The sequence below is a fragment of the Coregonus clupeaformis genome, unplaced genomic scaffold, assembly GCF_020615455.1.
Source record: "Coregonus clupeaformis isolate EN_2021a unplaced genomic scaffold, ASM2061545v1 scaf0901, whole genome shotgun sequence".
In the NCBI taxonomy this organism is placed as follows: Eukaryota; Metazoa; Chordata; class Actinopteri; order Salmoniformes; family Salmonidae; genus Coregonus; species Coregonus clupeaformis.
Genome location: NW_025534355.1, coordinates 140001 through 161628, shown reverse-complemented (window position 1 = coordinate 161628; position 21628 = coordinate 140001). Strand labels below are relative to the sequence as shown.

Genomic DNA, 21628 nt, shown 5'->3' with positions numbered 1-21628 from the left:
CAGACAGTCCATTTAAATCGTCTGTCAAAACTAATGTTTTAAGAACAGCATTTTGACCATTATTTAGCTTATAGTTTTGACAGCCACCTCCCTCCTGACACACGCACACACTTATTTCCATTAATTTGATGGCTCTTAAAAGAGCCTTTTGGGTTTGTGGCCAGTGAGTGTGGTGGTGTGTACTACTGTGTGTGTCTTGCTAGAACAGAGGAGAGACCAAAGCTCTCGGACTCTCAAAGGAAGAGGTCGTTGCACGGTGTCCCCACAGTACTGCCCAGGGACAGAGTGCTTTATGGCAGAGTGGAGGATTGTGGGCATGCGCCTGTCACAGAGAAACGCAAGCTGGCCCCATGTGGAGCTGACAAAACGACTTATGCCAATTCCAAATGGTACTTCGACACACACTATCAATACTTACAATCTAATGTTCTCTTCCAAATCTGTGAGAATAAAAATATTCCAAAACATGCATCCTGTTTGCAATAAAGTAAAACTGCAACAAACAAAAAAAACGTGGCAAAGAAATTAAACTTCATGTCCTGAATACAAGGCGCTGTGTTTGGGGGCAAATCCAAGACAACACATCTCTGACTACCACTCTTAGTATTTCCAAGCACGGTGGTGGCTGCATCATGTTATGGGTATGCTTGTCATTGGCAAGGACTAGGTTTTTTTGGATAAAAAGAAACGAAATAGAGCTAAGCACAGGCAAAATCCTAGAGGACATCCTGGTTCAGTCTACTTTCCAACTTTCCAACAGACAGCAGGACAATAATCTAAAATGCAAGGCCAAATATACACTGGATTTACGAAGACAACGTCCAATGACACCAAGACGACGTCCCAATGTTCCTGTGGCCTAGTTACAGTTTTTTACTTAAATCGGGCTTGAAAAAACTACGGCAAGATCAACAACTAACTTGAGAGAGCTGGACGGATTTTGACGAATTTTTTAAAAGAATAATGTGCCAATATTGTACAATCCAGGTGTGCAAAACTCTTAGAGATTTACCCCAGAAAGACTCACAGCTGTAATCGCTGCCAAAGGTGGTTCTAACATTGTATTGACTCAAGGGCGTGAATACTTATGTAAATTAGATATTTTCTGTACTTCATTTTCAATATATTTTCTAAAATTGCAAAAAAACATGTTTTCAATTTGTCATTAGGGTGTATTTTGTGTAGATGGTGAGAACAAAGATCTAGTTGAATTCAGGATGTAACACGAAATGTGGAAGAAGTCAAGGGGTATGAATACTTTCTGAAGGCACAGTACATCACAGTACATCATTTGGCTCTAAGTATTTTTTTTTTTATATAGGCCTATTGTAAATGTGTATTATTGTTGTATCACCATCTTTATTGCAAACATAACTTTAAGCTGCACATTTACAGTTGAAGTCGGAAGTTTACATACACTTGGGTTGGAGTCATTAAAACTCTTTTTTTTTTTCAACCACTCCACAAATGTCTTGTTAACAAACTATCATTTTGGTATGCGGTACAAATCACATGATTGTGCAAGCACCTTGTCTAAGAGTATGAATGAGGCTGTTTGAGAAGGTGTGAATCCTAAGCAACCTGCCTACACACTAGTTTTGAAGTACAATACCAACATAGCTACTGTAGTAGGTCAAAGCTGTGTGCTGGAAAACATTTACGTTACATTTTACAGAGCGACTTACAGTTAGTGCATACATTATTTTTTGTATTATTATTATTTTATTTTTTTCATACCCCCTGTGGGAATCGAACCCACAACCCTGGCATTGCAAACGCCCATGCTCTATCAACTGAGCTACATCCCTGCCGGCCATTCCCTCCCCCTACCCTGGACGAATTGCACGACGCCCCCATGGGTCTCCCCGGTCGCGGCCGCTACGACAGAGCCTGGATTCGAACCAGGATCTCTAGTGGCACAGCTAGCACTGCGATGCAGTGCCTTGAGACCACTGCGCCACTCGGGAGTATTGGTAGAGCATGGGTGGAGTAGGCACGGTGGTGCTCATCGTAGGGGTGTGGCGGTCATGACATTCTGTCAGCCGGTGATTGGCCAAGCAAATAACAGCTGGTCTCATGGTAATTGACCGTTAATTAACATAAACACATTTAGTACATTTTACTTTTTTGTCCACATTTTGTGAGTGCATACATTATTATTAATTTTTTTCATACTGCCCCCCGTGGGAATCAAACCCACAACCCTGGCTACCAACTGAGCTACAGGGGACCTAGTATATAGTATGTCCTGGCTTCCATGCATGCAAATGATCCTTGGGAACGGCTACATTTTAAAAAAGTCAAAAAAATCCATTTAATATAGCCTACACATTAACAAAAATGCATTATTTATTTTAGACAGGTCTAAAGAAACATGATATAAAATAGAGAGGATATTTTCTCCAAACGATTTGAGGCACATGCGGCTATTCTGTGTTGAGCGGTTAACAAAGAAACAGGTCCTCCTATACGCTTCATTTCAGTGGTGTAAAGTACTTAAGTAAAAATACTTTGAAGTACTACTTAAGTCCTTTTTGGGGTATCTGTACTTTACTTTACTATTAATATTTTTAAATTACTTTTACTTCACTACATTCCTAAAGAAAATAATGTACTTTTTACTCCAAACATTTTCCCTGACACTCGGTACATTTTGAATGCTTAGCAGGACAGGAAAATGGTCCAATTCACACACTTATCAACAGAACATCCCCTGGTCATCCCTGCTGCCTCTGATCTGACGGACTCACTAAACACACATGCTTTGTTTGTAAATGATGTCTGAGTGTTGGAGTGTGAAGTGTAAAAAATGGTGCCATCTGGTTTGCTTAATATAAGAAATTTGAAATGATTTATACTTTTACTTTTACTTTTGATACTTAAGTATATTTTAGCAATTACATTGACTTTTGATACTTAAGTATATTTTAAAACCAAAATACTTTTTAGACTTTTACTCAAGTAGTATTTTACTGGGTGACATCTACTTGTACTTGAGTCATTTTCTATGAAGGTAAAGTTAAAGACAATCGGGTACATTTTCTACCACTGCTTAATTTAGAGTTATTTATGCAGCTTTAGCGTTGGGCTATATGTTTATATTTTTTATACATTCTAAGGCTGCATGATGCGACTCTAATGATGATTTGAAAAAAAGTCACTTGAAAGGCCTGAGCTCTGCTCTGCTTTGTTTTTTTGAGCTCTGCTTTGTTTTTTTTTGCGCAGGCTGTACACACTACATTAGTCTCTCATTCACGATTTGAAATTAAGCTATACTCCTGCTGTAAAGAGAAGCAATGTGCTTAATATTAGGAACGTAGAGAAATAAATATAGTAGGCCTAGTCTATAGAAAGCTGATGGGATCCTCCTCTTGTTAATAGAGGCCATCAAAACTCTGTTTTCTCAAGCAATTGCATAGCCTGTAGATATGTTGCGCAACATGAGCTCATGGGCTCTCATGAAGTGTTTGATTAGATTTTCGATTACATTTGCGTTGATGTCAGAGTGCTTAGAGGGACAATAGAGTGCTGAGTACCAGGCAGTTAGCAAGTTTGGTAGGCTGCTAATGACCGTCAGCAGCATCAGAGCTTGGAGAAGCCTAGTTACCGTGACTAAACGATCACGTGGAATTTGACTGCGGCCATGACTCGTGACCGCCGGTGTAAGACTGTGTTTTAACCATCTATATTATATAGAGACTGTGTTTTAACCATCTATATTATATAGAGACTGTGTTTTAACCATCTATATTATATAGAGACTGTGTTTTAACCATCTATATTATATAGAGACTGTGTTTTAACCATCTATATTATATAGAGACTGTGTTTTAACCATCTATATTATATGGAGACTGTGTTTTAACCATCTATATTATATAGAGACTGTGTTTTAACCATCTATATTATATAGAGACTGTGTTTTAACCATCTATATTATATAGAGACTGTGTTTTAACCATCTATATTATATAGAGACTGTGTTTTCACCATCTATATTATATAGAGACTGTGTTTTCACCATCTATATTATATAGAGGCTGTGTTTTAACAATGTATATTACATAGAGACTGTTTTAACAATGTATATTACATAGAGACTGTGTTTTAACATCCCCTTCCCCAGTCCCCCTCTACTTACTCACCAGGTTGCTGTGTGATGTGATGGAGTTAAATCTAACCTCCTAGTAAACAAAGAGACATTGAGGAGGGCAGAGTGCTATGTCTCTCTCTCTCTCTCTCTCTCTCTCTCTGTCTCTCTCTCTCTCTCTCTCTCTCTCTCTGTCTCTGTCTCTCGCTCTCTCTCATCTCTCTGTCTCTCTCTCTCTCTCTCTCTCTCTCTCTCTCTCTCTCTCTCTCTCTCTCTCTCTCTCTCTCTCTCTCTCTCTCTCTCTCTCTCTCTCTCTCTCCGTCTCTCTCTCTCGTCTCTCTCTCTCTCTCTCTCTCTCTCTCTCTCTCTCTCTCTCTCTCTCTCTCTCTCTCTCCTCTCCTCTCTTTGTTTCTCTCTCTCTCTCTCTCCTCTCTCTCTCTCTCTCTCTCTCTCTCTCTCTCTCTCTCTCTCTCTCTATCGTCTCTCTCTCTCTCTCTCTCTCTCTCTCTCTCTCTCTCTCTCTCTCTCTCTCTCTCTCTCTCTCTCTCCTCTCCTTTGTTTCTCCATACTCGTCTAGATCAAAGTCACCATTGTTGACTGCTACAGCTACAGCATCTGCATTAATTCCTCACTCTCAATCTTCCCTCCATCTCTCACTCCTTCTTTACTCTCTCTTGCATTCCTTCCTTCCTTCCTTCCTTCCTTCCTTCCTTCCTTCCTTCCTTCCTTCCTTCCTTCCTCCTTCCTTCCTTCCTTCCTTCCTTCCTTCCTTCCTTCCTTCCTTCCTTCCTTCCTTCCTCCCTCCCTCCCTTCCTTCCTTCCTTCCTTCCTTCCTTCCTTCCTTCCTACCCTTCCTTCCTTCTTTAATTCCTTCCTTCCTTCATTCCTTCCCTCCCTCCCTTCCTTCCTTCCTTCATTAATTCCTTCCTTCCTTCATTCCTTCCCTCCCTTCCTTCCTTCCTTCCTTCCTTCCTTCCTTCCTTCCTTCATTCCTACCCTTCCTTCCTTCCTCCTTCTTTCTTTCCTTCCTTCCTTCCTTCCTTCCTTCCTTCCTTCCTTCCTTCCTTCCTTCCTTCCTTCCTTCCTTCCTTCCTTCCTTCCTTCCTTCCTTCCTTCCTTCCTTCCTTCCTTCCTTCCTTCTTTCCTTCCTTCATTCATTCCTACCCTTCCTTCCTCCTTCTTTCCTACCCTTCCTTCCCTCCTTCCTTCATTCCTACCCTTCCTTCCTTCCTTCCCCTCCTCCTCCTCCTCCTCTTCATCCCCCTTCTCTTCCTCCTCCTACTTCCTGGTTGTATTAATGCTGTAGCTGGTTGCTTGTGATAACTGGTCACTCTTGGAGGCGTTGAAAAGGCAGGCTACTCTATTATCTCACAGAGATGGATGGGTTGAAATACAGCCCGCAAGTGTCAGAGCCTGACAAATCCTCCAGTCTTCAATCCCTTTTGTCTCTGAGAGGGGGGAACATTAGTGTGAGGGGAAGAATCTACGACTAGCATGGACGAGCCTACTCAGTCCCAACAGAGACAGAGAGAGGGGAGAGCATGGAGGGGACACACACACACACACACACACACACACACACACACACATACACACACACACACACACACACACACACACACACACACACACACACACACACACACACACACACACACACACACACACAAACACACCCCAGTAAAAGCAGGGGCTGCTGCTACTAATGTTGAAGCCAATCACCTTGGGGACTGGGGCAGCGCACTGAGTGGTTGAAAGCTGTAGTCATTTAAGACGATTGTATTCACCTTGATCTATTCATAGAAATTGTAGGTTGTGTCAATCCTATTCCCTGGTCAAAAGTAGTGCTCTAGGGTATAGGGGCCCATTTGGGTGCAAACGTCTCTCACATGGGCTTGATACAAAGCACACTAACCTAAAACTATTTAAAAAAAACTACAGTAGAAATTTAAAGTAGAAACTATCTAAGCAGGTCTCTATAGTGGGGCAGAAGAGTTTGACCCTCCGGGCTACTGTAGGTCTCTGAATGTGTTCTAGAAGGGTTTGCAGATTCTAGAAGCTTAATGTCACCGGAACACCTCCTGGTCTCCCTTCCCAACGTCACCCTCAGCCAACCACTGTGCCCTAAAGCACGCCGTGACACATACTGTGTCTATTCCAGTCAGACAGTCCCGATGTTTCATTCCACCCATCTGATCAAGGCTTGGTGTTTTCTTCCTCAGGCTACAGTATGGGTGAGAACACCATCGGTCTGTCACAAGCCTGTATAACACAACGGCCTAGTGTCGTCCACCTCCTTGATAACATGGCCCCCCCTTGATCATTTCAGAGATGAATATAACTAGCAGTTGACCAACCATGACTAACGGAATAGTCATTCTACACATTTTGGGATAGAGCTGTGTCATTTCTTCCTGACACGGCTGCACGTGAGTAACCACCAGCCTTTCACAAGGCTGAAACAACAACAATATTCCTATTATTGTCTCAGCTTCCTCCTGAGAACTAGCTTGGGGATTCTGATGACTGTCAATGTATTCCGACACCCCCATGAGTTATGGAGGGGAAGCTGTAATTCCACACGTTGGTATATTTATATAGGGTGTTGATTTTACTCCATCTTAACCAGCATTTGGTAGCACTCGCTACGGATCCTGCTGCAAAAAAAACAAAACACTATTCCCTATAGGCCCGAGGCCGTATGCATTCATGCTGATGAGTTGCATCCTACACTGAACAAAGATACGAACGCAACGTGTAAAGTGTTCGTTTCATGAGCTGAAATAAAAAAAGATCCCAGAAAATGTTCCATTACGCACAAAAAGCTTTTGTTTCCATCCCTGTTAGTGAGCATTTTATCCTTTGCCAAGATAATCCATCCGCCTGACAGCTGTGGCATATCACGAAGCGGATTAAACAGCGTGATCGTTACACAGGTGCACCTTGTGCTGGGGGACAAATAAAAGGCCACTCTAAAATGTGCAGTTTTGTCACACAACACAATGCCACAGATGTCTCATGTTTTGAGGGAGCGTGCAATTGGCATGCTGACTGCAGGAATGTCCACCAGAACTGTTGCCAGAGAATTTAATGTGAATCTATTTACCATAAGCTGCCTCCAATGTCATTTTAGAGAATTTGGCAATACGTCCATCTGGCCTCACAACCGCAGACCATGTACAGTGGGGGAAAAAAGTATTTAGTCAGCCACCAATTGTGCAAGTTCTCCCACTTAAAATATGAGAGAGGCCTGTAATTTTCATCATAGGTACACGTCAACTATGACAGACAAATTGAGATTTTTTTTTATTTTTTTTACCTGGAACCAACAAGGGTTCTCCTATGGGGACAGAACCCTTCAGTCCCATGGCTTTATCTACCTGGAACCAACAAGGGTTCACCTATGGGGACAGAACCCTTCATTCCCATGGCTTTATCTACCTGGAACCAACAAGGGTTCTCCTATGGGGACAGAACCCTTCATTCCCATGGCTTTATCTACCTGGAACCAACAAGGGTTCTCCTATGGGGACAGAACCCTTTAGTCCCATGGCTTTATCTACCTGGAACCAACAAGGGTTCTCCAATGGGGACAGAACCCTTTAGTCCCATGGCTTTATCTACCTGGAACCAACAAGGGTTCTCCTATGGGGACAGAACCCTTTAGTCCCGTGGCTTTATCTACCTGGAACCAACAAGGGTTCTCCTATGGGGACAGAACCCTTTTGGTAGCTGATATCCCCTCTCTACATAGACACGCACACACACACACACACACACACATACACACACACACACACACACACATACACACACACATGCACACACGCACGCACGCACACACACACACACACATACACACACACACACACACACACATACACACACACATGCACGCACGCACGCACGCACACACACACACACACACACACACAAACACACACACACACACACAGAGAAAGGTGTTTGGAGACCAACCACGGTCTCAGTCAGATGACCTCAGATTGTCCAATAGAGTGATACGGCAGCTAATGTGACTCCGCCAGTCTCATCCACATGCCGGGGCCGTCCGGGTGCAATTGTACGACTATAATACATTCGCCCCCCATGTGTAAACATCCTTAATTGTATTTGCCTTGGGCTCATATGGAATAGCGTGTGTACTGTGAATGGGAAATGAGACGATATTGAGTTAGGAACACAGATGTTGTTCTTCTCAGATCAAATAAAGACGACTAACACTTAATATGCATTCCAAATAGGGGCCGTGGTCTAAAGTAGTGCACTACAAAAGGAATAGGGTACCATTTGGGACACAAGCAGAGCTCAAGAACTTTGCTGCAAAGGAGAAGACACGTCTGGTATAAAACAACAATAATATTGATACCACTCTTCTACAAGAGATGGGACGCTCATATTCTAGTGTAGTGGAAACATTCAGAAATTATGGATGGAGAGAGATCATTTGGGACGCAACCTGAGAGCCTGTATGGATGGAGAGAGATCATTTGGGACGCAGCCTGAGAGCCTGTATGGATGGAGAGAGATCATTTGGGATGCAGCCTGAGAGCTTGTATGGATGGAGAGAGATCATTTGGGACGCAACCTGAGAGCCTGTATGGATGGAGAGAGATCATTTGGGACGCAGCCTGAGAGCTTGTATGGCTGGAGAGAGATCATTTGGGACGCAGCCTGAGAGCTTGTATGGCTGGAGAGAGATCATTTGGGACGCAACCTGAGAGCCTGTATGACTGGATGGAGAGAGATCATTTGGGACGCAGCTGAGAGCCTGTATGGCTGGCTGGAGAGAGATCATTAGGGTTTGGGAGAATGGGGATAGTTGGATGCATTTTTCCACTAATGGCAATATGTCTCCCCATATAAAGTATGTGTTGATTCTGCTCAGTATGGAAGCTTCTAAAGGACTCCATCAATACATCAATACTATGTCCACATTTCATTCTGCGGTGGGGCTATTTCAACTGCCAACTATGTGTGTGTGTGTGTGTGTGTGTGTGTGTGTGTGTGTGTGTGTGTGTGTGAGTGTGTGTAAATTCTCAGTCAGCAAACTGATACGGGCAACACACATGCACGCACAAACACACACATAAACACATGCACGCACAAACACACACACACACACACACACACACACACACACACACACACACACACACACACACACAAGTGCGTGTGTTCTCCAGATGAGTTTGGAAATAATCCCATCCAGCTGTGACTCGTCACATTAGTTCTCTGTTCTCCCCCTCGGCAACACCACTACTCCCCGACCGACACACTCCAAATGACAGAGGAGGGGAAATGAGGGAGTGAGGGAGGGAGGGGGCAGGGGGAGGGAGGGGGAAGGTGGAGGGAGGGAGGAGGGACAGGGGGAGGCCATTTTGGACTGAGAGCAATGGGTCAGGTGTGACCCATTGAGAGCAAACAGGTGTGAGGATCAGATCTGGGCTCAAATACTATTCGAAATCATTTCAAATGCTTTAGCCGTGCTTGATTGAGCTTGGCTGTCACAATGGAACCAATAGAATAATCGCAAAACTACAAACCCCGCCCATCTCGGACTCCAGGCAGGCTAGACCAAATGCTAAAAGTATTTGAAAGATTTCAAATAGTATTTGAACTCTAGGTCTTGTGAGATATGGCCTTTTGTCTGAAGAGAGAGATACGTTTTGTCTTTCCCACTTGTCTTTCTTCTTCAAAGGAGCCTGAGAGCAAACGGACGACCGTTTTATATGAACAAACCAACGCAGAGGAGAGGACTCCTGAATGAAGTCTCATTGAGTCAGCCATGGGAGGGAGAGAAACTGGAACCAACGCAGAGGAGAGGACTCCTGAATGAAGTCTCATTGAGTCAGCCATGGGGAAGGAGAGAAACTGAAACCAACGCAGAGGAGAGGACTCCTGAATGAAGTCTCATTGAGTCAGCCATGGGAGGGAGAGAAACTGGAACCAACGCAGAGGAGAGGACTCCTGAATGAAGTCTCATTGAGTCAGCCATGGGGAGGGAGAGAAACTGGAACCAACGCAGAGGAGAGGACTCCTGAATGAAGTCTCATTGAGTCAGCCATGGGAGGGAGAGAAACTGGAACCAACGCAGAGGAGAGGACTCCTGAATGAAGTCTCATTGAGTCAGCCATGGGAGGGGAGAGAAACTGGAACCAACGCAGAGGAGAGGACTCCTGAATGAAGTCTCATTGAGTCAGCCATGGGGGAAGGAGAGAAACTGGAACCAACGCAGAGGAGAGGACTCCTGAATGAAGTCTCATTGAGTCAGCCATGGGGAGGGAGAGAAACTGGAACCAACGCAGAGGAGAGGACTCCTGAATGAAGTCTCATTGAGTCAGCCATGGGAGGGAGAGAAACTGGACTGATGCAGAGGAGAGGACTCCTGAATGAAGTCTCATTGAGTCAGCCATGGGGGAAGGAGAGAAACTGGAACCAACGCAGAGGAGAGGACTCCTGAATGAAGTCTCATTGAGTCAGCCATGGGGAGGGAGAGAAACTGGAACCAACGCAGAGGAGAGGACTCCTGAATGAAGTCTCATTGAGTCAGCCATGGGGAGGGAGAGAAACTGAAACCAACGCAGAGGAGAGGACTCCTGAATGAAGTCTCATTGAGTCAGCCATGGGGGAAGGAGAGAAACTGGAACCAACGCAGAGGAGAGGACTCCTGAATGAAGTCTCATTGAGTCAGCCATGGGGGAAGGAGAGAAACTGGAACCAACGCAGAGGAGAGGACTCCTGAATGAAGTCTCATTGAGTCAGCCATGGGGGGAGGGAGAGAAACTGAAACCAACGCAGAGGAGAGGACTCCTGAATGAAGTCTCATTGAGTCAGCCATGGGGAAGGAGAGAAACTGGAACCAACGCAGAGGAGAGGACTCCTGAATGAAGTCTCATTGAGTCAGCCATGGGAGGGAGGGAAACTGGAACCAACGCAGAGGAGAGGACTCCTGAATGAAGTCTCATTGAGTCAGCCATGGGAGGGAGAGAAACTGGAACCAACGCAGAGGAGAGGACTCCTGAATGAAGTCTCATTGAGTCAGCCATGGGAGGGAGAGAAACTGGAACCAACGCAGAGGAGAGGACTCCTGAATGAAGTCTCATTGAGTCAGCCATGGGAGGGAGAGAAACTGGAACCAACGCAGAGGAGAGGACTCCTGAATGAAGTCTCATTGAGTCAGCCATGGGAGGGAGAGAAACTGGACTGATGCAGAGGAGAGGACTCCTGAATGAAGTCTCATTGAGTCAGCCATGGGGAAGGAGAGAAACTGGAACCAACGCAGAGGAGAGGACTCCTGAATGAAGTCTCATTGAGTCAGCCATGGGGAGGAGAGAAACTGGAACCAACGCAGAGGAGAGGACTCCTGAATGAAGTCTCATTGAGTCAGCCATGGGGGAAGGAGAGAAACTGAAACCAACGCAGAGGAGAGGACTCCTGAATGAAGTCTCATTGAGTCAGCCATGGGGGAGGGAGAGAAACTGGAACCAACGCAGAGGAGAGGACTCCTGAATGAAGTCTCATTGAGTCAGCCATGGGGGAAGGAGAGAAACTGGAACCAACGCAGAGGAGAGGACTCCTGAATGAAGTCTCATTGAGTCAGCCATGGGGAGGGAGAGAAACTGGAAACCAACGCAGAGGAGAGGACTCCTGAATGAAGTCTCATTGAGTCAGCCATGGGAAGGAGAGAAACTGGAACCAACGCAGAGGAGAGGACTCCTGAATGAAGTCTCATTGAGTCAGCCATGGGAGGGAGAGAAACTGGAACCAACGCAGAGGAGAGGACTCCTGAATGAAGTCTCATCTGAGTCAGCCATGGGAGGGAGAGAAACTGGAACCAACGCAGAGGAGAGGACTCCTGAATGAAGTCTCATTGAGTCAGCCATGGGGAAGGAGAGAAACTGGAACCAACGCAGAGGAGAGGACTCCTGAATGAAGTCTCATTGAGTCAGCCATGGGGAGGGAGAGAAACTGAAACCAACGCAGAGGAGAGGACTCCTGAATGAAGTCTCATTGAGTCAGCCATGGGAGGGAGAGAAACTGGACTGATGCAGAGGAGAGGACTCCTGAATGAAGTCTCATTGAGTCAGCCATGGGAGGGAGAGAAACTGGACTGATGCAGAGGAGAGGACTCCTGAATGAAGTCTCATTGAGTCAGCCATGGGGAAGGAGAGAAACTGGAACCAACGCAGAGGAGAGGACTCCTGAATGAAGTCTCATTGAGTCAGCCATGGGAGGGAGAGAAACTGGAACCAACGCAGAGGAGAGGACTCCTGAATGAAGTCTCATTGAGTCAGCCATGGGGAGGGAGAGAAACTGAAACCAACGCAGAGGAGAGGACTCCTGAATGAAGTCTCATTGAGTCAGCCATGGGGAGGGAGAGAAACTGAAACCAACGCAGAGGAGAGGACTCCTGAATGAAGTCTCATTGAGTCAGCCATGGGGAAGGAGAGAAACTGAAACCAACGCAGAGGAGAGGACTCCTGAATGAAGTCTCATTGAGTCAGCCATGGGGAAGGGAGAGAAACTGAAACCAACGCAGAGGAGAGGACTCCTGAATGAAGTCTCATTGAGTCAGCCATGGGAGGGAGAGAAACTGGACTGATGCAGAGGAGAGGACTCCTGAATGAAGTCTCATTGAGTCAGCCATGGGAGGGAGAGAAACTGGAACCAACGCAGAGGAGAGGACTCCTGAATTAAGTCTCATTGAGTCAGCCATGGGAGGGAGAGAAACTGGAACCAACGCAGAGGAGAGGACTCCTGAATGAAGTCTCATTGAGTCAGCCATGGGAAGGAGAGAAACTGAAACCAACGCAGAGGAGAGGACTCCTGAATGAAGTCTCATTGAGTCAGCCATGGGGGAGGGAGAGAAACTGAAACCAACGCAGAGGAGAGGACTCCTGAATGAAGTCTCATTGAGTCAGCCATGGGAAGGAGAGAAACTGAAACCAACGCAGAGGAGAGGACTCCTGAATGAAGTCTCATTGAGTCAGCCATGGGGGAGGGAGAGAAACTGAAACCAACGCAGAGGAGAGGACTCCTGAATGAAGTCTCATTGAGTCAGCCATGGGGGAGGGAGAGAAACTGAAACCAACGCAGAGGAGAGGACTCCTGAATGAAGTCTCATTGAGTCAGCCATGGGGGAGGGAGAGAAACTGGAACCAACGCAGAGGAGAGGACTCCTGAATGAAGTCTCATTGAGTCAGCCATGGGGGAGGGAGAGAAACTGGAACCAACGCAGAGGAGAGGACTCCTGAATGAAGTCTCATTGAGTCAGCCATGGGAGGGAGAGAAACTGGACTGATGCAGAGGAGAGGACTCCTGAATGAAGTCTCATTGAGTCAGCCATGGGGAGGGAGAGAAACTGAAACCAACGCAGAGGAGAGGACTCCTGAATGAAGTCTCATTGAGTCAGCCATGGGGGAGGGAGAGAAACTGAAACCAACGCAGAGGAGAGGACTCCTGAATGAAGTCTCATTGAGTCAGCCATGGGAAGGAGAGAAACTGGAAACCAACGCAGAGGAGAGGACTCCTGAATGAAGTCTCATTGAGTCAGCCATGGGGGAGGGAGAGAAACTGAAACCAACGCAGAGGAGAGGACTCCTGAATGAAGTCTCATTGAGTCAGCCATGGGGGGAGGGAGAGAAACTGAAACCAACGCAGAGGAGAGGACTCCTGAATGAAGTCTCATTGAGTCAGCCATGGGGGAGGGAGAGAAACTGGAACCAACGCAGAGGAGAGGACTCCTGAATGAAGTCTCATTGAGTCAGCCATGGGGGAGGGAGAGAAACTGGAACCAACGCAGAGAGAGAGGACTCCTGAATGAAGTCTCATTGAGTCAGCCATGGGAGGGAGAGAAACTGGACTGATGCAGAGGAGAGGACTCCTGAATGAAGTCTCATTGAGTCAGCCATGGGGGAGGGAGAGAAACTGAAACCAACGCAGAGGAGAGGACTCCTGAATGAAGTCTCATTGAGTCAGCCATGGGGGAGGGAGAGAAACTGGAACCAACGCAGAGGAGAGGACTCCTGAATGAAGTCTCATTGAGTCAGCCATGGGGGAGGGAGAGAAACTGGAACCAACGCAGAGGAGAGGACTCCTGAATGAAGTCTCATTGAGTCAGCCATGGGAGGGAGAGAAACTGAAACCAACGCAGAGGAGAGGACTCCTGAATGAAGTCTCATTGAGTCAGCCATGGGGAAGGAGAGAAACTGAAACCAACGCAGAGGAGAGGACTCCTGAATGAAGTCTCATTGAGTCAGCCATGGGGGAGGGAGAGAAACTGGAACCAACGCAGAGGAGAGGACTCCTGAATGAAGTCTCATTGAGTCAGCCATGGGGAGGGAGAGAAACTGGAACCAATGCAGAGGAGAGGACTCCTGAATGAAGTCTCATTGAGTCAGCCATGGGGAAGGAGAGAAACTGGAACCAACGCAGAGGAGAGGACTCCTGAATGAAGTCTCATTGAGTCAGCCATGGAGGGGAGAGAAACTGAACTGATGCTGTTCAGTAAATCATTATAATGAGGTCCAAATATTGACTCTTAAAGACAAGGGAGACACAAAATGAAGTGTATTCTACATATCTGATCAGGACTGTCATCACCATTAAAGGATTGGCTAGTGTGTTCTACATATCTGATCAGGACTGTCATCACCATTAAAGGATTAGCTAGTGTGTTCTACATATCTGATCAGGACTGTCATCACCATTAAAGGATTAGCTAGTGTGTTCTACATATCTAATCAGGACTGTCATCACCATTAAAGGATTAGCTAGTGTGTTATACATATCTAATCAGGACTGTCATCACCATTAAAGGATTGGCTAGTGTGTTTGTCACGCTCTGGCTCCGGGACTTTGTATTATTGAGCCAGGGTGTGTTCATTTTTGTTGTGTTTGGGGATTAGTTGGGTTGTTATTGGTTGTTTCATTGTTTGGTCCAGTGACTCCCAATCAGTGGTAACGAGTGTCAGCTGCCGTGACAGTGTTCTACATATATGATCAGGACTGTCATCACCATTAAATGATTGGCTAATGTGTTCTACATATCTGATCAGGACTGTCATCACCATTAAAGGATTAGATTGTGTGTTCTATTTATCTGATCAGGACTGCCATCACCATTAAAGGATTGGCTAGTGTGTTCTACATATCTGATCAGGACTGTCATCACCATTAAATGATTGGCTAGTGTGTTCTACATATCTGATCAGGACTGTCATCACCATTAAATGATTGGCTAGTGTGTTCTACATATCTAATCAGGACTGTCATCACCATTAAAGGACATTTAGACCAGAGCCCTATGACACCCTATTCCCTATATAGTGCACTACTTTAGACCAGAGCCCTATGACACCCTATTCCCTATATAGTACACTACTTTAGACCAGAGCCCTATGGCACCCTATTCCCTATATAGTGCACTACTTTAGACCAGAGCCCTATGGTACCCTATTCCCTATATACTGCACTACTTTAGACCAGAGCCCTATGGCACCCTATTCCCTATATAGTGCACTACTTTAGACCAGAGCCCTATGACACCCTATTCCCTATATAGTGTACTACTTTAGACCAGAGCCCTATGGCACCCTATTCCCTATATAGTGCACTACTTTAGACCAGAGCCCTATGGCACCCTATTCCCTATATAGTGCACTACTTTAGACCAGAGCCCTATGGCACCCTATTCCCTATATAGTGCACTACTTTAGACCAGAGCCCTATGACTCCCTATATAGTTCACTACTTTAGACCAGAGCCCTATGACACCCAATTCCCTATATAGTGCACTACTTTAGACCAGAGCCCTATGGCACCCTATTCCCTATATAGTGCACTACTTTAGACCAGAGCCCTATGGCACCCTATTCCCTATATAGTGCACTAATTTAGACCAGAGCCCTTATGGCACCCTATTCCCTATATAGGTCACTACTTTAGACCAGAGCCCTCTTAGGAAGTCACACTTCAATGTTTAACATATCCGTAATGAAATATCACAGGAAACCACAGATGGACAGAAGAGTATTGCACTGTACAATGCTGCAACACTGTCCTCATTGGAAAGAGGAAGGGATGCTTCTAAATTCAGTGGATTTCACTGTTTACCAAGGCAGCACTGGGATGCACCAGGTGTTGCCCAAACCGCCTGGACAGGACACTAGTCTGTCTGTCACAGGGGCCTTACAGTACAGCGCCTGGAAATGTACATAACGCCGAAGCTCTGAGGAAGGGATCCTTCTGCTCCACTGGACTCTACTCTACACACTGGGTGCGTCCCAAACGGCACCTGATTCCCTATACAGTGCACTACATTTGAACTAGAGTCTACGGGCTCATTGAAAGGGAAGCACCACATGGACGGTTCTCAGAGGAAATAGGAAGTGATGATTCAACTCCATTGGAGAACACTGCTCCAAATTACAGATAGGACTGGGTCAAGTCAGGGTGACAGGCTCCTCTATAACTACTGTAGGACTGGGTCAAGTCAGGGTGACAGTCTCCTCTACTATAACTACTGTAGAACTGGGTCAAGTCAGGGTGACAGTCTCCTCTATAACTACTGTAGAACTGGGTCAAGTCAGGGTGACAGTCTCCTCTATAACTACTGTAGGACTGGGTCAAGTCAGGGTGACAGTCTCCTCTATAACTACTGTAGAACTGGGTCAAGTCAGGGTGACAGTCTCCTCTATAACTACTGTAGGACTGGGTCAAGTCAGGGTTAGACAGATGATACAAAATGATACTGCAGAGAGCTTGAGGGCCCGTATCAGAGATACTGTATGTAGTCTCCCTCCTTCTCTCTGTCTATCTATCTCTCTCCCTCCCTCCTCTCGCTCTCCCTTCTCTCTCTCTCTCTCCCTCCCTCCTCCTCTCTCTCTCTCTCTCTCTCTCTCCCTCTCCCTCTCTCTCTCCCTCTCCCTCTCCCTTCTCTCTCCCTCCCTTCTCTCTCTCTCCCTCCCTCCCTCCCTCCTCTCTCTCGCTCTCGCTCTCGCTCTCCCTCTCCCTCTCCCTCTCCCTCTCCTCTCTCTCTCTCCCTCTCCCTCTCCCTCCCCTCCCTCTCTCTCTCCCCCTCTCCCTCTCCCCCCTTCCTCCCCTCTCCCTCTCCCTCTCCCTCTCCCTCTCCCTCTCCCTCTCCCTCTCCCTCTCCCTCTCCCTCTCCCTTCTCTCTCTCTCCCTCTCTCTCTCATCCTGCACTGCAGAGTGCCCGAGGGCCCATATCTAAGATAGAATCTCTCTCTCTTTGGTCTACAACTCTATTTTATGCATCGTGACATTTGGCGCAAGGCTGGTCGACAAGAGGGAGGGGAGTGCTTTCCGTTTTGGACAGCGTGGGGTCCTCTCCACACTTCCATCATCCTGCTGGATCTGGAGGGCAGTGACACGGAAAATAATGCAGCTAGAGTAACAGACAGACAGACAGCAGCGTCCGGCTTCTTTACCATCCCGGAGTGGCCAGGACATGAGGCCTGAGGAGGGGCTTGGAGGGAAACAGACAGCGGTGGATATGACACGAGTCTTAAGGCCCGGAGTGGCCAGGACATTAAGCCTGAGGAGGGGCTTGGAGGGAAACAGACAGCGGTGGATATGACAAGAGTCTTAAGGCCTGCGAGGCAGAGGGAGGGTAAGGGGTGAGGGAGGCTAAGGGGTGAGGGAGGGTAAGGGGTGAGGGAGGTTAAGGGGTGAGGGAGGGTTGAGGATGACTGAGGGAGGAGGGGGAAGGAAGGGGAAGGAAGGGGGAGAGAGACAGGAATACGGTGGACATGACTAGAGTCTTAAGGCCTGGGAGGCAGAGGGAGGGAGACTGAGGGAGGAGGGGGAAGGAAGGGGAAGGAAGGGGGAGAGAGACAGGAATACGGGGGACATGACTAGAGTCTTGAGGCCTGGGAGGCAGAGGGAGGGAGACTGAGGGAGGAGGGGGAAGGAAGGGGAAGGAAGGGGGAGAGAGACAGGAATACGGTGGACATGACTAGAGTCTTGAGGCCCAGCCCACTGGACAGGGAGGGAGGGAGGAGGGGAAGGAAGGGGGAGAGAGATAGGGATACGGTGGACATGACAAGTCTTGAGGCCCAGCCCACTGGACAGGGAGGGAGGGAGGAGGGGGAAGGAAGGGGGAGAGAGACAGGAATACGGGGGACATGACTAGAGTCTTAAGGCCTGGGAGGCAGAGGGAGGGCGACTGAGTGGGAAGGGGGAAGGAAGGGGGAGAGAGACAGGAATACGGGGACATGACTAGAGTCTTGAGGCCCAGCCCACTGGACAGGGAGGGAGGGACAGCTAGAGGAAACTGAGACTACTACTCTACTCAAAGTGACATGGCAGGCGGCATCACTCTGCTAACCAATCGGAGAGCAGGATTTTTTTCCCCCACCACCAACACAAGCCCTGAGGAGGTCGAACAGGCGCAGACGAGCTTGTTAGTGTGTGTGTGTGTGTGTGTGTGTGTACGTGCATGTTGTTAGTGTGCTGTGGAGTCTAAGAGAACACACCAGGAAGTCATTGACTTTCTGCACATTTTCTCTAAATATTGATCTAACAACGGGGTTGGAAAACAAAACTAGACGAATGAAACTGTTTAATTCACCGTTCAGTCAAAACACGGAACACACGTGTGACATTTGCTCCCGTGAACATAAGCAATACTCCACTCTTGTGTAGCACAGATTCTCATTATTCCACTATAAGCTTAAACAACACTAAGTACTTCAATCAATCAAGCTCAGCAGGAAGCTACGCTCCAACACCAATCAATCAAGCTGAGCAGTAAAGCTATGCTCCAACACCAATCAATCAAGCTGAGCAGTAAGCTATGCTCCAACACCAATCAATCAGGCTGAGCAGTAAGCTATGCTCCAACACCAATCAATCAAGCTGAGCAGTAAGCTATGCTCCAACACCAATCAATCAAGCTGAACAGTAAGCTATGCTCCAACACCAATCAATCAAGCTGAGCAGTAAGCTATGCTCCAACACCAATCAATCAAGCTGAGCAGTAAGCTGTGCTCCAACACCAATCAATCAAGCTGAGCAGTAAGCTGTGCTCCAACACCAATCAATCAAGCTGAGCAGTAAGCTATGCTCCAACACCAATCAATCAAGCTGAACAGTAAGCTATGCTCCAACACCAATCAATCAGGCTGAGCAGTAAGCTATGCTCCAACACCAATCAATCAAGCTGAACAGTAAGCTATGCTCCAACACCAATCAATCAAGCTGAGCAGTAAGCTATGCTCCAACACCAATCAATCAAGCTGAGCAGTAAGCTATGCTCCAACACCAATCAATCAAGCTGAACAGTAAGCTATGCTCCAACACCAATCAATCAGGCTGAGCAGTAAGCTATGCTCCAACACCAATCAATCAAGCTGAACAGTAAGCTACGCTCCAACACCAATCAATCAAGCTGAACAGTAAGCTATGCTCCAACACCAATCAATCAAGCTCAGCAGTAAGCTATGCTCCAACACCAATCAATCAAGCTGAACAGTAAGCTATGCTCCAACACCAATCAATCAAGCTGAGCAGTAAGCTATGCTCCAACACCAATCAATCAAGCTGAGCAGTAAGCTATGCTCCAACACCAATCAATCAAGCTGAGCAGTAAGCTATGCTCCAACACCAATCAATCAAGCTGAACAGTAAGCTATGCTCCAACACCAATAAATCAAGCTGAACACTAAGCAATGCTCCAACACCAATCAATCAAGCTGAGCAGTAAGCTATGCTCCAACACCAATCAATCAAGCTGAGCAGTAAGCTATGCTCCAACACCAATCAATCAAGCTGAGCAGTAAGCTACGCTCCAACACCAATCAATCAAGCTGAACAGTAAGCTATGCTCCAACACCAATCAATCAAGCTGAGCAGTAAGCTATGCTCCAACACCAATCAATCAGGCTGAGCAGTAAGCTATGCTCCAACACCAATCAATCAGGCTGAGCAGTAAGCTACGCTCCAACACCAATCAATCAGGCTGAGCAGTAAGCTACGCTCCAACTTCAATCAATCAAGCTGAGCAGTAAGCTATGCTCCAACACCAATCAATCAAGCTGAGCAGTAAGCTACGCTCCAACTTCAATCAATCAAGATGAACAGTAAGCTATGCTCCAACACCAATCAATCAGGCTGAGCAGTAAGCTACGCTCCAACACCAATCAGATAAGCAGTAAATGAATATAGTGTGACACTTCCTTGTTAGAAACTTGGAGAGGAACTTCTACTCCTACAACAAACTGTAAGTGTAAAACAGGTCTATAAGGCTGGCAGCACAATTCTGATTTTTTTTCTTCTCTCCAATAATTGGTCTTTTGACCAATCACATCAGATCCAGTGGCGGTCAGTGCCGTTTAAGATGAGGGAGGATGATTATTATAATGTTTTTTTCATGAGCGTGGTCTTATTTCTATTACAGCATATTGGATGACTGTCATTCATATTCCGTTCACCCAGTTCAATGTAACAGCGATAGGTTTAGGCTACTACATGAGACTCATATCTTCCCTATACCCATCCCGAGTGGAGCAGCGGTCTAAGGCACTGCATCTCAGTGCTTGAGGCGTCACTACAGACTGAGTGGCGCAGCGGTCTAAGGCACTGCATCTTAGTGCTTGAGGCGTCACTACAGACCAACCTGGTTCGATTCCAGGCTGTATCACAATCCGGCCCGTGATTGGGAGTCCCATAGGGCGGCGCACGATTGGCCCAGCGTCGTCCGGGGTAGGCCGTCATTGTAAATAAGAATTTGTTCTTAACTGACTTGCCTAATAAAAATGAGGTCGCTACAACCTAGCCTATAAATGAAAGTTTACAACATAGGTGCACAGGTTTTTTGAGGTGACACATGGACAGACAGTGACATTCAATACCGCCTTGCACACTCTCGCCTGCATCTAGCTGATCTAGGGTGTAATCATTAGTCCAACAGTTGCAAACGAGAGTTTCTATTGGACAAATTCAGTAAAGCTTTTACCCGTTTTGTTCCGTTTAAGAAACGCGTAAACACTGTTCACTTTCACAGCAGCCACGTTGTATTCCTTCTCGCATCTCTCCTCCTCTCACCTCTTCCCTTCACTTGGGGACTTCAATGAACAACACATCAGCTGTATGTGACCAGGCGAAAAAAACTTTCCAAGCCAAACCGCTACACACATCCTACATCATTGTCACCATATTAGCTCAAATAGAGTCATAGTCAGCATAGCTAATCTAACGCCTTAGTAAACTAGCTACAATCATGCAGTAACTTTACAGTGTACAGTCAGTAAGCAGTTAGACCGGCGGGCCCCGGTGGCAATACATTAGTAAAAACCAAAAGCTTACCTTGACTTGGAAGAGTTCCAGTGTTGTGTTGGGAAGTCATAGCCAGCTAGCTAACATAGCATCCCTCTCTGTTTGAGCAGGGTGTTTCAGTAGGCTAAACTAGCTAGCTGCATTTGCTAGTTAAGTAAGTGAAACTGAAAGTGGAAAAAAATGACAAAAATCTCTCTCTCTGTTTCTCTCTGGCTTCTCCCT

At 46.6% G+C, this 21628-nt stretch overlaps 1 protein-coding gene across 1 annotated transcript in view; it reads right to left on the bottom strand.

Annotated features, from left to right (window-relative positions):
- Positions 1 to 4176: 4176 nt before the first annotated feature.
- LOC123485938 (protocadherin-9-like) overlaps positions 4177 to 21628 on the bottom strand; it is a 110269-nt gene continuing 92817 nt past the window's right edge. The window contains 1 exon segment of the mRNA XM_045217057.1: positions 4177 to 4184. Coding sequence (XP_045072992.1) covers positions 4177 to 4184 — 8 coding nt within the window.